Source organism: Sorex fumeus, unplaced genomic scaffold (assembly GCF_029834395.1).
Source record: "Sorex fumeus unplaced genomic scaffold, SorFum_2.1 ptg000129l, whole genome shotgun sequence".
In the NCBI taxonomy this organism is placed as follows: Eukaryota; Metazoa; Chordata; class Mammalia; order Eulipotyphla; family Soricidae; genus Sorex; species Sorex fumeus.
In genome coordinates, this window is record NW_026606186.1 from 5,075,514 (window position 1) to 5,089,034 (window position 13,521).

Below are 13,521 nucleotides of genomic sequence, written 5' to 3' on the forward strand. Positions count from 1 at the left end.
GGAAAGTGCCCTAACCACTGTACTATTGCTCTGACCCTGGAAGACTAGGTTTTCTTGGGGTCTTAGTCTGTGCAGGGAGTGGGAGGGGCACTATTATTAAATCTGAGCTGGCACTGCTATATCTGAGAGAAGTTTTCAGATGGTCACATTTGTGTGCTAGGAGTGGGGGCATGGGGTGGGGCACGTAAAATAAAAATGTGACTGTGTTTTTCAGGTTAAATGTTTTTCAGTTGTAGTTTAGGTAATGCAGTTGCAACAGTGTGTGATATTTTTATGCTGTGTCACAGTGTTTATGATATGTTTGTGGTATTGATATAAAATGTTATTATACCCCCACTACCTCTAAAGTGCCCTCCTATCTTGGGCTTCTGTCCTTATATTGCCTTTAGTTTGTTTTCATTCCTGTTCCCCTCCCTCTCCTGCCACACACACCCTGTTAAAAAGTATAGTCCTTGGCCAAGGGTGTGTCATTATTCGATATTAAGTCCTTATTTTGCCTCTCTATATATAAATGCTAATTTGGGAGTCCTCTGCCAAGAGAAGTTAATTGAAATTTACACCCTAGATGAGTGACAGAGACAGGACATTGAAAACCTGAGCGGATAATGGTACCTGAATGGGGTGTCATAGAGAGGAAATCCGTTCTGAGTGGGGTGGATGATGATTGGGGTGTCGTGGAGCTGAGATGAATGGAAAGACAGCCAAGTGAAGCAGCCATCCAGGCAGGAGCAAAGAGACAAGCTTGGAGCCGGGACCATATCTATTTTATTATTTTATTTATTCCAAAATTCTACTATAGTTTAGGTAACATGGTTATAATCATGGTAAGAATTATTGAGAGGGGAGTTGTTTATGTTATTTTACTTTTTGTTTTGTTGTGGGTTTTTTTTTTTGGGGGGGGGGGTTCACACCTGGCAATGCTCAGGACTTACTCCTGGCTCTGTGAATCACTCTTGGCAGTGCTCAGACACCTTACATGGTGCCAAGGATGGAACCTGAGTTGGCCATGTGCAAGGCAAGTACCGTCTCTTCAGTCCCATTTATATTTTTGATAAACAAAGTTACTGGCACTTTACCACAACCAAAGACCCTCGGCCCTCCACCTCTGCCTGTGTTACTTTGATTATTCCAGCTCTTCTTTCCCCCTTTACCACTCCCTCCACTTGTGGTCAACTCAGTTTTCTAACTCAAGACCAAGGGTTTGACATTATTCGGTACTATTTATTCTCTGTAGTGTCACTCTGTATACTACAAATGAGTGAAAACATCTGGTATTTTCCATCGTTTCTGAATTACTACACTTGACACGATGCCCTGTGAATTGCTGAATAATTGTACGATTTCACCTGTTCCTTACGGCTACATCGTGCTCCATGGCTTTTTTTTTTTTAATCTGTCATTGGCCCTTGGGGTTGGTTCCGTATCCTGGTATTATACTTAGCACTGCATTGAAAATGGGTGTGCGTTTATCTTTTTCGATTAATTTCTTGTGTTTTGGGGGTAGATGCTAAGAAGTAGAATCACTGGGTCATATGAAAGCTCTGCAGGGTTTTGTTGTTGTTGTTTGTTTGCTTGCTGTTTTATTTTGGAGAATCTTCCGTTTTTTGTGGAGGCTAAACCAGGTAACATTCAAGAAGGACTCCTTTTTCACCACATCTCTGCCAGCACTGGTGGTTTCCAGTCTTTTAGATATATGCTGTTCTCACCGGTGTGAAATGATATCTTGTTCTGTTGATTTACATTTCTCTGTTAATAAGTGATGGTGTGCCTTTTCATATGCCTTCTGGCTGACTGGCTGCCCTCATTGAGGAAATGTTTTTTTATCTCACTTTCTTGTTTTTTTAAATGGAGTTTCTGGGTTTTTTAACTTTTGAACGAATGCTTTATATATCTTGACTATGGCTTTGTAGCTAATATATAATATACATACATTGAATATGTGACACTCTGTTCAGCAGAGTATCTTTATTTTAGCCCATATTCCTTTCACATCCATAAACTCTGTAGTTTGGTGGAGCCACATTTGTTTATTTTTGTATTTGTGTCTTTGCTGATGAACAGAAATCACTGAAGACACCTCTGAGATACGTGTTCTGGAGAGTTCTGCTTATGTTTTTCTCCGTGCATTTTTATCAGTTGTGGTTTAATCTTGAAGCATTTAATCCACTTTGAATTATTCTTTGTGTGTGGTATGAGATATGGATTCAGTTTAAAATTTTGCACCTGGCTATGTGATTTTCCTGCCACTATTTATTGAAGAGACTTTCCTTGCTGCACTTTCTCCAAGTACATCTATTGTCTTAGATGAGCTGTCCGCGTAACAGAGGCTTTACCTCTGGGCTCGCATTTCCAGTCCATTGGTCTGAGCGTGTGCCCATCGTCACTACCAAAAACTATGATTTTGATTACCATAGTTTAACAATATAATTTAAAGTCGGGCAGTTACTTCCGCTCCTCTTCTTTTTGCTCAGAATAGCTTTAACTACTTAGAGAGTTTTATGATTCCATATAATTTTTAGTAGAGTTTTTTCTAAGTTCTTGAAGAATGTCATCCAAATTTTGATGGAATCCCTGGTGCTGAAGGCTTCCTCCTCTCTGTCAGCTTGGGGGTCACTTCTAGCAGTGCCTAAGGGACAGGCTGTGGCGCCAGAGATCAAACAAGACAGCCACAGGCAAGGCAACAGCCTTGATCTGCTTCCTAACTCTCTGGCCCGACTTATAGATACTACTCAGTATCTGTTAATCAGTCTTTCTTTCACATCCTTTATGTTGATTCTAGGTATTTAATATTTCTGGACACTGGAATTGTATTTTTTATTTCTTCTAATTTTTTCTTTGCATGTAGAAATGCAACAGATTTTTAGATATTGTTTTTGTAACTCTTTTTAAATATATTGATTCTCTCTTCCGCTGATTTTCTCAATTCTGTGACTATCAGCAGGATTGTTTTTCTGAAGTCATCCTTGGGCAGTATAGGAAATTCTGATGTAATTGAGAACTTTTGGTACATTTGTCCCTATCTATTGATGTGACTCACTGTCCTCACTTTCCCATTATTCCTGGTGCTAAGGGTAGAAGTGAGGCTGGAGCACCTTGTTCCTGCTCAGCTGAGCTCTCATTCCGATATGAATGTTCAGTGCTCTCACTCTCAGTATGAATGGAGTCTCTGTGACAAGTAATTCCTCACCACCACAGATGCTTTTTGAGGGTTTCTTTGAACTGGTGCCTGTGGCTCTGAGTTGTGCGCACCTGGATGACGGCAGGGGATTCGTGGTATCTGTGCCCTATAGCTGCAGTGGCCCTGAAGTCTGGCTGGCCTGGAATGTGGCCTAGAGTTCACTGTGACTGGGATGAACTCTGACTTGGGCAATAAGTAGAGATCGCGGTCACATAACAGCTTTTCATCAAGTCAGTCATCTTCCTTTGAGGGGGCTTAGGGGGACTTGAATTTGACAGTGCTCGTTCAGGGTTTGCTGGCCTTGTGGCTGGAGCTGACCTCTGTGGTGTCTGGGTAATGGCAGCTTCTAGCTGTGGTGGGAAACAGTTGCCTTCGTCACAACAAGTGCAGGCGTCTGTAGCGCTCTGTGCTCTGTGCTCAGTGCCCTCTGCCTCAGGTTGATGATGAAGTCTGGTTTGCCCGTGTTGGGATGTTCCCTTTGGCTCTGAGCCGGCTGGGGTCTCAGGTTGTATTAAACCTGCCGCAGGCCCTCCGGGCTTGGTCGGGGCTGGGATCCTGTCTTGGAATGGGCTGAGGTTGGGGGGCTCACTCAGAGTGGCCGCTCTGAGTCCAGGCCTGGTGTGACCACGCTTTGCTCTTGACAAATCCTGAGACCCAATTCAGGTACAAAACTGAACATTGTGGAAAAATTCTGGTGAGTGCCTTCCAGCCTTCGAGTACTGGTGTGTTGGGTAGAGAGGCCACGTCAGCCATGCAGTGAGCCTGGTTGGAGCGAGACAGCAGCCCTCCTGGGCAGTGGTCACCTTAGGAGTGACTGCTTCTGGCTGTGCCAGGAGCAGCCTAACAGGATCTAAATCCTTTGCTTTGGAGCCCTTCCACCCTTGTTTGGTCTTGATGTCTGGTACCAGCATAAAGATATGTTGGTCCTTCTCTTCTTTCAGCCTCTGCTTTTCCCGTTTCTCTGAATTGTTCCGCACATGTGTGTTCCGCAGACTCGAGTCTCTCTGAGGTCGCTGCTGTCAATGTGCAGTGCATTTTCTCAGGGAGCCCCCTCCTCATGAAGTGCTGTGCTCACTTCACTGTTGATAGTCTTTGTGTTGATGCCACAAGAATGCAGATAAATAGGGTCCCACATCTATAGCTGTTTCATTGACTTAGTCCCTAGTCCATAAAACAGTGCTAAAAACAGCAATTTCTGCAGTGGATGAACGAACATAGCAACATTCATTGATCTGTCCTGAAATTTGCCAACTTTGTGCCAGGAAAGTCCTTGGTCAGGTTTCCGTTAAAACAAGTCATTCACTATATACAATCTTTAATTCATTAAAAGTCTCCAAGTGAGATGTTCTTAATCTGGTGATATTTTTATTTAAATGATAGATAAAGATTTGGAGAGAATTATTATACATACTTTTGTGGGGAGTGAAGGGGGCAGTTATGCCTGGTAGTGCCTGGACGACCATGTGTATGGTTGGGGACTTGAACCAGGGTCAGTGCAATGCAAGACAAGCACTTTATCTCCCAAGCTCTATCTCTGGCCCCATACACTGTTTCTCTTGAGCTGGGACAGAAATATTCCCCACAATCAGCCTTTTCGGTGTGCCACACCATTAGGAAATGTGTTGGTGGGTATGAGCATACTGGGCGCCTACTGTGTGGTGGACCCACTTCCAAGCACTCTCAAGGATTCTTTTCCTCACAGTGCTAGCCCTGTAACATGGCACTATTCTCCGTAGGAGGGAAGCTAAGGCTCAGGCAGTTTAGTATGGAAACCATATATTTAGCAAGTGGCAGTCAAGGTCTGTCACTGGTACACAGATCTCTATTTCCATTGATCATCAAAGATACAAATATGAGTAACTTTGTAAATCATGGTGCTTCAATTAAAAAATAATTTTAAAAACTAAGGACCAGAGAGATAGTATAGGGGGTTAAGGTGCTTGCCTTGCATGCAGCAGACCCTCATTTGATTACTGGCACTTCCCGGTCCCCGATCACAGAGCTAGAAGGAGCCCCCAAGCATCACCAGGTGTGGTCTCAATCACCCTTCTAAATAATAAAATAGTAAAACATTCATATGTTGATCATATTGTAGTGTATTTTGCATTTTCCAAAGGTCAAAATAAAAGTAAATTTTTACTTATCCCATCTGGCAGAAATCTGGTTGTTTCTGGAATGCTCCTGATTTTTTTTTATTAGTGAAACACCATGAGGTACAGTTATAGACTTACAAATTTTTGTGCTTGGGTTTCAGTTATACAATGATCAAGTACTCATCCATCCACCAGCGCCCATCCTCCACCACCATGGGTCCCAACATCCCTCCCACCCCCCATCCCCCCCATCCCACCCTGTCTCTGTGGCAGGTCATTCCCTTTTGTTCTCTCTCTCTCTCCTTTTGGGTCCTGTGGTTTGCAAGAGAGGCATTGAGTGGCAGTCATGTTTGGTCTATAGTCTACTTTCAGCATGCTTCTCCCACCCTGGGATGATCCTCCCAACAGCCTTTATTTGGTGCTCTCTTCTCTATCTGAGCTTCCTTTTCCCCTAGCACGTGTGGCTGGCCTCCAAGTCATGGAGCAAAATTCCTGGTACTAATCTCAGCCACTCCTGGGTGTTAGTCTCCCATTTTGTTGCTTTATGTTCCCCAGATGAATGCAATCTTTCTGTGTCTATCCCACTCTTTCTGACTCATTTCGCTTAGCATGATACTTTCCATGTAGTACCACTTGTATGTAAATTTCATGACTTCATCTTTTCTAAGAGCTACATAGTACTCCATTGTGTAGATGTACCAAAGTTTCTTTAACCAGTCATCTGTTCTTGGGCACTCAGGTTTCTTCCAGTTTCTGCCTATTGTAAAGAGTGCTGCAATGAACAAACAAGTGCAGATGTCACTTCGACTAGACTTTTTTGCCTCTCTGGGATACATTCCCAGGAGTGGTATTGCTGGGTCAAATGGGAGATCAAATTCTAATTTTTTGAGAATCGTCCATACTGTTTTCCGAAAGGGTTGGACCAGTTAGCATTTTTTTCCTTTTTTTTGCTTTTTTGGGTCACACTCAGTGATGCACAGGGGTTTCTCCTAGCTCTTCACTCAGGAATCAGTCCTGGCAGTGCTCAGGGGACCATATGGGATGCTGGGAATCGAACCCAGGTCGGCTGCGTGCAAGGCAAATGCCCTACCTCCTGTGCTATCACTCCAGCCCCTGCAGTCAGCATTTTTATATGAATTTTTATATGAATTAAATACCACTGTATATGACTGACTTTTAAAAAGGCAATATTGACCTTTGAATATGTAAGTATAGATCAGCAATTCAATAAAAATAATTTTCATTGAAAAAATTAGGCCACCATGCCACCATGCCACCAACTCCAAAATTAAGAACTTTACGTGGATTCAGTTTCCTTTTTTTTTTTTTTTTTTTTTTTAGTTTTTTGAGTATTTGGCTATCTCTGGTAGTGGCTCATAAACAGAATTTTTAGGCTTCTCTGTCTTATGCTATTTACCATGCTTAGTTGCAATATTTTGTTTTTCCTCTTATCAAAAAAATGAGATGCTAATAATCATATCTTAATGAGCTATAAAAATACCTCTTTCATCCTCAGTTTTCTCCTTGTCTTGAATTAAAGTCTCTGACACATGGGCTTTACCTAGAGAGCCCCATTTGGTTCATAGACAAGAAAAAGAAAAGCTTTTTTATTTTTTATTCGTATACATATCATTTTTTCGAAAATCAGATGGGCTGGTCACGTAATGAGATTTAAAGATGACCGTTGGACTAGAGCTGTTACTGATTGGATTCCACGGGATGTCAAGAGACCGCGTGGCCGCCCACCTACCAGATGGTCAGACTTCTTTGTCAAGATCATGAACGATCGGTTTGAGGCCCTCCATGTTCCCGGAGCGAAGAGATGCCATTGGGCTACACTAGCACGCGACAGGGACAAATGGAGACGTTACTGGCGCCCGCTCGAGCAAATCGACGACTAACGGGAAGTTAAGTGATTAAGTGAATCACTTAAGTGATTAAGTGACTTGAGTTTTCTGGGAGGGCCTCCCAAATAGTGCTCTGGGGAACAGAGGGCTCCCTATAATTCTTGGCCAGCTGGGCTCGTGGTTCAATGTGATGGCCCGAGAATATGATGCTTTGATGCTGCTTGGACCCCACAGTGCCAGCGATGACCTCATCTCCCCCAACAGTGCTCAGAGGCCTTCAAGGGCCACACCAGATGATGCTCAATACTCAGAGGGCCATGTGGTATACCAGGGATTAAACCCAGGTTGCCAACCCCTGTGCTGTCTCTGTCTCTCTGCCTCCAACGACTCTCCTTTAAGATTTTTGAAAAATAGGTCAAATTATTATGTAGAGTCTGCACATCCTTATATCCGTTCATTCACAGATGTATGAAATATATTTCTAAATACTAGCCATTTTGCTTTTCAGTGAGGACACAGACAATAAAATAATCTCAGCTCTTTAGGAAGCGTAAATTATAAAAAGAATAATGTAATGTTATATGTAGAATTATCAGCCAAGTTCTGTAGGACCAAAGAAGGCAGTCACTGGATTATCCTGGAGATTTAAATGATTCTCCAAGGGAAATCAAGGAAAGCTTGTACAGATAAGAAAACAGAGCTCCTCCGGAATCTCCCTGGATCCCATACCAAGCCAATTCCACCGGGGCACCTCAGATGGAACACGTGGGCTCCCTCCACCCAGATGAAACCCAGTGACCACAAGCTTCCAGAAGCAAAACCCAGTATGCGGGTTCAAAGACTAAGACTCCAGGCCATATGGCAGCAGTGGATACTGGCCATCCCTTCCCGTCTCCCCGCCTGCTTGGGGTCCTGGCTTTCATGCCCACAACCTCTGGTCCCCTATTCAGTGCATCAACAGCCTTAATCCAGAGACTCCCAAATGAATCTCAAAATGGATTAGCTCCCTACAGAGATGTCTCTGGACCGCAACTATTTACAATTTTAGAATTCCGTGACCTTTCATGATATTCATAATAAGCAAAAGAAAATAAATTATCTAGTATCTGCCCCTGGCAGGCAGGCTTGAAAGGTGGTGGGGAAATTCGAAATAATGGTGGTGGGAAGGTGTAATTTTGGTGGGTTTGGTGTTGGAATATTGAATGTAATCAATGTGAACAACCTTATGAAAATTAAAAAATAAAATTCTATGGCAGGACATTTAATGAACAAAATGTGCACAGATTTATATTGTGTGATTATTATAGCACTATAGCACTGTCCTCCTGTTGTTCATCGATTTGTTCGAGCGGGCCCAGTAATGTCTCCATCGGGAGACTTGTTGTTACTGTGTTTGGCATATTGAATACATCATGGGTAGCTTGCCAGGCTTTGCCGTGCACATGAGATACTCTCAGTAGCTTGCCAGGCTCTCCGAGATGGGTGGAGGAATCAAACCGGGCTCGGCCAGGCCGGCTGTGTACAAGGCAAACGCCCTACCGCTGTGCTATTGCTCCAGCCCATGTGATTATTATTATATGAAAATTAGGTTCGGATGTTTAGGACTACCCAAGAAATCATAAAATCAAAAGCAATGGTATTGTGGAATAATAAAAAAAATATATGTTAATAAGTAAAAGCAAAAATAAGAAAAAAACAGAGCTCACCTATGTGGCCGCATAGCACCTCAGAACTTCATAGTACCATCAGCCCAGTAGGATCACAGCAAATCCGATGGAAAAGTTGCCCAGAAGTCCACCACGCTCACTGAGCCAACACACAATACGGAAGCCTCAACTCACACCAACCAGCACAGTAGGTCCTCAGACGATGACTTTAGTAATACCACTCTGAGGTTTGGTAATTCCCTTTGCCTTATGTTATAACAAGTAAATCTTTTTGCCTGCCAGGGGGCCAGCTGGAGTTGTGCGTGAAGGGAAAGGCACACTGATAGTTAGATTGGTGGTGGGATTGGTGTTGGAACATTTAAGTCCTGAAACAACTTTATTCTGAACAACTTGGTAGATCACGGTGTTCTAATAAAAAAAAGAGAGAGAGAATGAGCTCAGAGAGATTTTGCCACACAGCTGTTTTGTGGTTGAGTTAGCGTTAAAACCAGATCTCACTGCAAAAGTCCTGTTTATGCTGCCACAGGTTCTTAGACTCTCCCTTTACATTGCTTTATAATCAAATATCTATATTTGTAGGAATTTCTGAATGAGGAATCAAAGCCACAAATGTCACCAATTTCTCACGAAAGAGTGTAGGATTTGTGTTCTCTCGAGCCTGCTTTGCCACCATTAAACTGTGTGCTTATTGGCATATTGTTCCTTTTTTCTGGCATCTCTTTCTCATCTATAAAAGTGAAGAGGTTGGAATAAATCTCTCTAAGCCTCTAATTTTTTAAAGTAATGTGTTGTGGCTTCCTCCTTCGTCTCGAAGTATGAAGCATTTCCATAGGAGACAGGTTCCCTAGGGTCTTGGGAGTTCGACCATGGCTTTGGCGGAGGGGTGAGGATGGGCAGTGGGCGGGGTGGTGGGGGTGGGGGGGAGTGAGGGCTCTTGACAGCGGGTTTGAATCTCAGCTTTATCACTTACATACTGTTTAATCTTGAACAAATCACTCAACCTCATAGAGCCTCAGTTTTCTAATTTGTAAAACAGAAATGGTAATAGATGACTCAGAACTGATGTGAAGACTCAGTCAGCTTCTATGTCTAAGCCACTTTGTTCACTGTCGGCCACACAGCACTCAGTAAATGATGTCTGTGCTTAGCACGCCTGCCCTAATTTGAAGAACCAAGCAGTTTTGAGTAGCTTCAGAAGTCAGAATACTACCATGATCTCTTTTATTAATGATTTTTTTATAAAGGCACAAAGGATCCAATATGCCAATACACAGAATATGGAATTTTAGTCATTTTCCCCTCAGATGTTCAATTAAGGGGTTGGAGGAGTTGGAACAACATTTGCTGCTAAACTTTACTAATGACCCAGAAAAGACTTTCATTAATCTTGTATAATATAGAGTAAATCATTCATTCTTTTCCTTTCTGTGTTCCCAGTGCTCAGGACAGGGTAGGCACTTTGCAAATGTTTTTTGAATGAATAAATGATTTCACACTTTGTATTTAAGAGCTGGGAAGAATAATATAGCTCGTGGATCTTAGGCTGTGACATTTGTTGAGTTTGTTTTGAGGGGATTTGGGGGCATCCCATGACAATCAAAGCAGAATTCTTCTGATATCACTGTTTGACTTTCTCCTTTGATCAATAGGCTTATTATTTGCCCTTGAAACCTCTGTGGTGCTGGGGAATCACAGACATTCCTCAGGATGATTTACACAGCAATAAATAATTTGCACTGTCCGTTGCTTGCTTCATCAGTGTCTGCCCTGTTCATAAACCCCCAGAGGCTCAGTGGCCCCAAGGTTGGAGCATGGTGGGTATGCCAATGCCTGTTACAGATGTGTGCATATTGAACTTGTTACTCAGGATCCTTGTTTGCGTTGTTGCTCTAATATGCAGCCACAATTTGTCTTTAAGGATTGATGTAACTGTAGAAATTATTTCCCATCTGACTTGATTATTAGTTATTATACCATTTCTTTTTCACCTCTGTAAAAAATACTGCATATATATACATACATACATACATACATACATACACACGATATACATATTATCTCTCCAGTTACTCTGAATTAGGTGATAGACCCTTTTCATAGATGTGGAAATTAAAACCAAAGGCTCTAATGCTGCTTCTCTGAGATTGCCAAGCTTATTGGTGATGGAGCTGGCTTTGAACTCACCTCTTTATGGACAAGAAGGTCTTTACCACTTCCCATGGCATTTTCCTCATCTAAACGTCCTGCTGCTTCTGTAGGTGCCTTGTGTTTATGGTAGTTACCTCTTCCAAAGATCTTTAAGTTTCCCATACATTCCGAGATGAGTTTTAAATTTCTCAACAGCGTTGCAGATGCATGAAATTTATAGTGACAAACATAGCCAGATTACTTTCTTGTTATCCATCCATTTAGCAAATTTACAGTTCCCATTAATTTTAATCTGTCCTTATTACCTGTTTTATATAATAAATATTTCTTAGTCATGACAGACTGAGTATAGATCACCTGAAGTAGGCTTGCTCTCAATAAGCAGAGTTGTAGCTAAAGATTTGTGAATTAATTGGGAAAATTGCAAATCAGGTAGTCAGTGAAATAATTCATTGTCACATCCAATCAATAAACTTTGTAAATCAACTCATTTAATTCAAAAAATGATCTATATAGATCAAGGAACCAATTAAACAATTAGCATACACTTTGCAATTAATTAATTTAAGCATCAATCATATAATTAAAACTCCAAATTTAAGTTGCAGAATATAGAATCCTGCCTTGTGAACTGTTGGTTTGTACTTCAGAATGATCAGATCTGCAGTTTCACATTCAGCTGGAGTGAAGCAGGGGATCTGAGCATGTTTAAATTTGTCTCAGTTTTAAATTGCCTTTATGTTGTTACAGTTTCTTACCTTCCTTTATCAGAAAATTGACTTTTTACTTCCTCCAAAGGAGATGGTGTGGTTGATTCTAAACCTGGCAATGCAGGAACCTGGAAATACTGAGTGGGCATTCTCAGGGAGTGAGCAGAGCCCAGAATTGTTAAGAGGGCCATCAGGAGAAATCAGGACATTTGCTTTTACTCTGTTATCTTTGGTATTGGGGATCAGCTCCTACCAACTCAGTAATGATTTTTCAGGAAAAAAAATTATATGGTTTATCTTAAATATCTTGAATATTACCCTAAACTAAAGCAGGTGTGTGTGTTTGTGTGTGTGTGTGTATTTGAATCACTGAGATACACAGTTACAAAGTTGTTCACGATTGGGTTTCAGTCAGCGTTCCAACACCCATCCCTTCACCAGTGTACATTTCCCATCACCAGTATCCCCAGTTTCCCTCCCATTCCCCCACTCCTGCCAAAAGCAGATATTTTTAACTCTGACCATAAATCAGAGGCCTCTGATTCCCTACCCCGCAAAAAATTATTTTTTCTTTATAGTCATGTTTGTGACTGCTGTGCTATAAACTTTCTCAAGAGCTGATGAGGAATCTCATCTTTGAACTAAGGGATCAAGTTTTGTCTTTAGAGCAAGTGTTTAGTAAATATCTGTTGACTAGACCAGCATGAAGGCACTTACCTTGTTGCTCCCTCCATTTTTTCCCCACTACAGTGCCATGAATCTCCCCACCTTTATCAAATTAAGTAGAATTTAAGAGAATCTCTTGGTATGGTCAGGCTTTAGGGTAAGTAGCATCAGTGTCCCAGTTTGCTTCCTGTATAACCGTAGTCTCGGATCTCCTTGCCCCCTCTCGGTTGGTATTCACTCACCTTTTTGGTTTTCCTTTCAGTGACAATGTGAGCGCCTACTGCCTGCACATTGCTGAAGACGATGGTGAGGTTGACACAGACTTCCCCCCGCTGGATTCCAACGAGCCCATTCATAAGTTCGGCTTCAATACTTTGGCCTTGGTTGAAAAGTATTCATCTTCTTGTCTGATCCCCAAAGAGTCCCTCTTCGTTCGAATGTGAGTATCATTTCCTTTATTCTTTCATATGCCTCATCTCTACCTTCTCATATTTTGGATTTGATAGGGTTTTGTCTGTAGCATGGGTACTTGATATTCAGATGACTTCCGGAGAGATGTTGGAGTTAATACTTGCATTGTATTTTATGTCTCTGCACCCAGATTCAGTGCAGACTGCTTTGCAGTTGCAAACTGTATTGGGTATATCTATGAACCACGCGTCTGGACATACTGGGGCATTTTGGAACCTTTGAAGCCAAAATTATTGGTATCTCACTAGTCAAGGGATCCAAACTAAATAAAAACATGCACCAAAACTCTTTTATTTAGTGCCTTACACTTTTTCCTTTTATCTCCAACTTTGTTCAGATGCAGTCTGGTTGTTCCACTCAGTTGCCTGCCTTTAATAGGAACTTTTCAGGAGCCAGCAAGATACAGTTCAGGGGTTGGCTTGTACTAGCCCAACCATGGTTTGCTCCCTGACGCCTCAGGTGGTCCCCAGAGCCCCGCCAGAAGTATCCACTTGAGCACAGAGCAGTAATAAGCCCAGAGTACTGTCATGTGTGGCCCCAAAATTTAAAAACAACAGCAACAACAACTAAATACATTTAAAAAAAATAATAAAAGAACTCCTGTTATATTTAAGAAGTCACCAGTTGTTGATATCAGTAATGCGTATGGCTTTATTATTACAGTTAGTAGCCATTAGGTTCAGTGGCAGGTATCACAGTGACTTCTGAGACCTCATTCCCAAATACCCGTGAGTAGAGACG

The 13,521-nt window shown here is 41.9% G+C and overlaps 1 protein-coding gene across 3 annotated transcripts in view; it reads left to right on the forward strand.

Annotated features, from left to right (window-relative positions):
* Positions 1 to 13,521, forward strand: part of MAPKAP1 (MAPK associated protein 1) — a 263,258-nt gene that overhangs the window by 144,021 nt on the left and 105,716 nt on the right. For all 3 annotated transcript variants that reach the window (XM_056138535.1, XM_056138537.1, XM_056138536.1), the window contains exon 6: positions 12,572 to 12,748. In XM_056138535.1, coding sequence (XP_055994510.1) covers positions 12,572 to 12,748 — 177 coding nt within the window. The remainder of the gene's footprint in view (positions 1 to 12,571; positions 12,749 to 13,521) is intronic.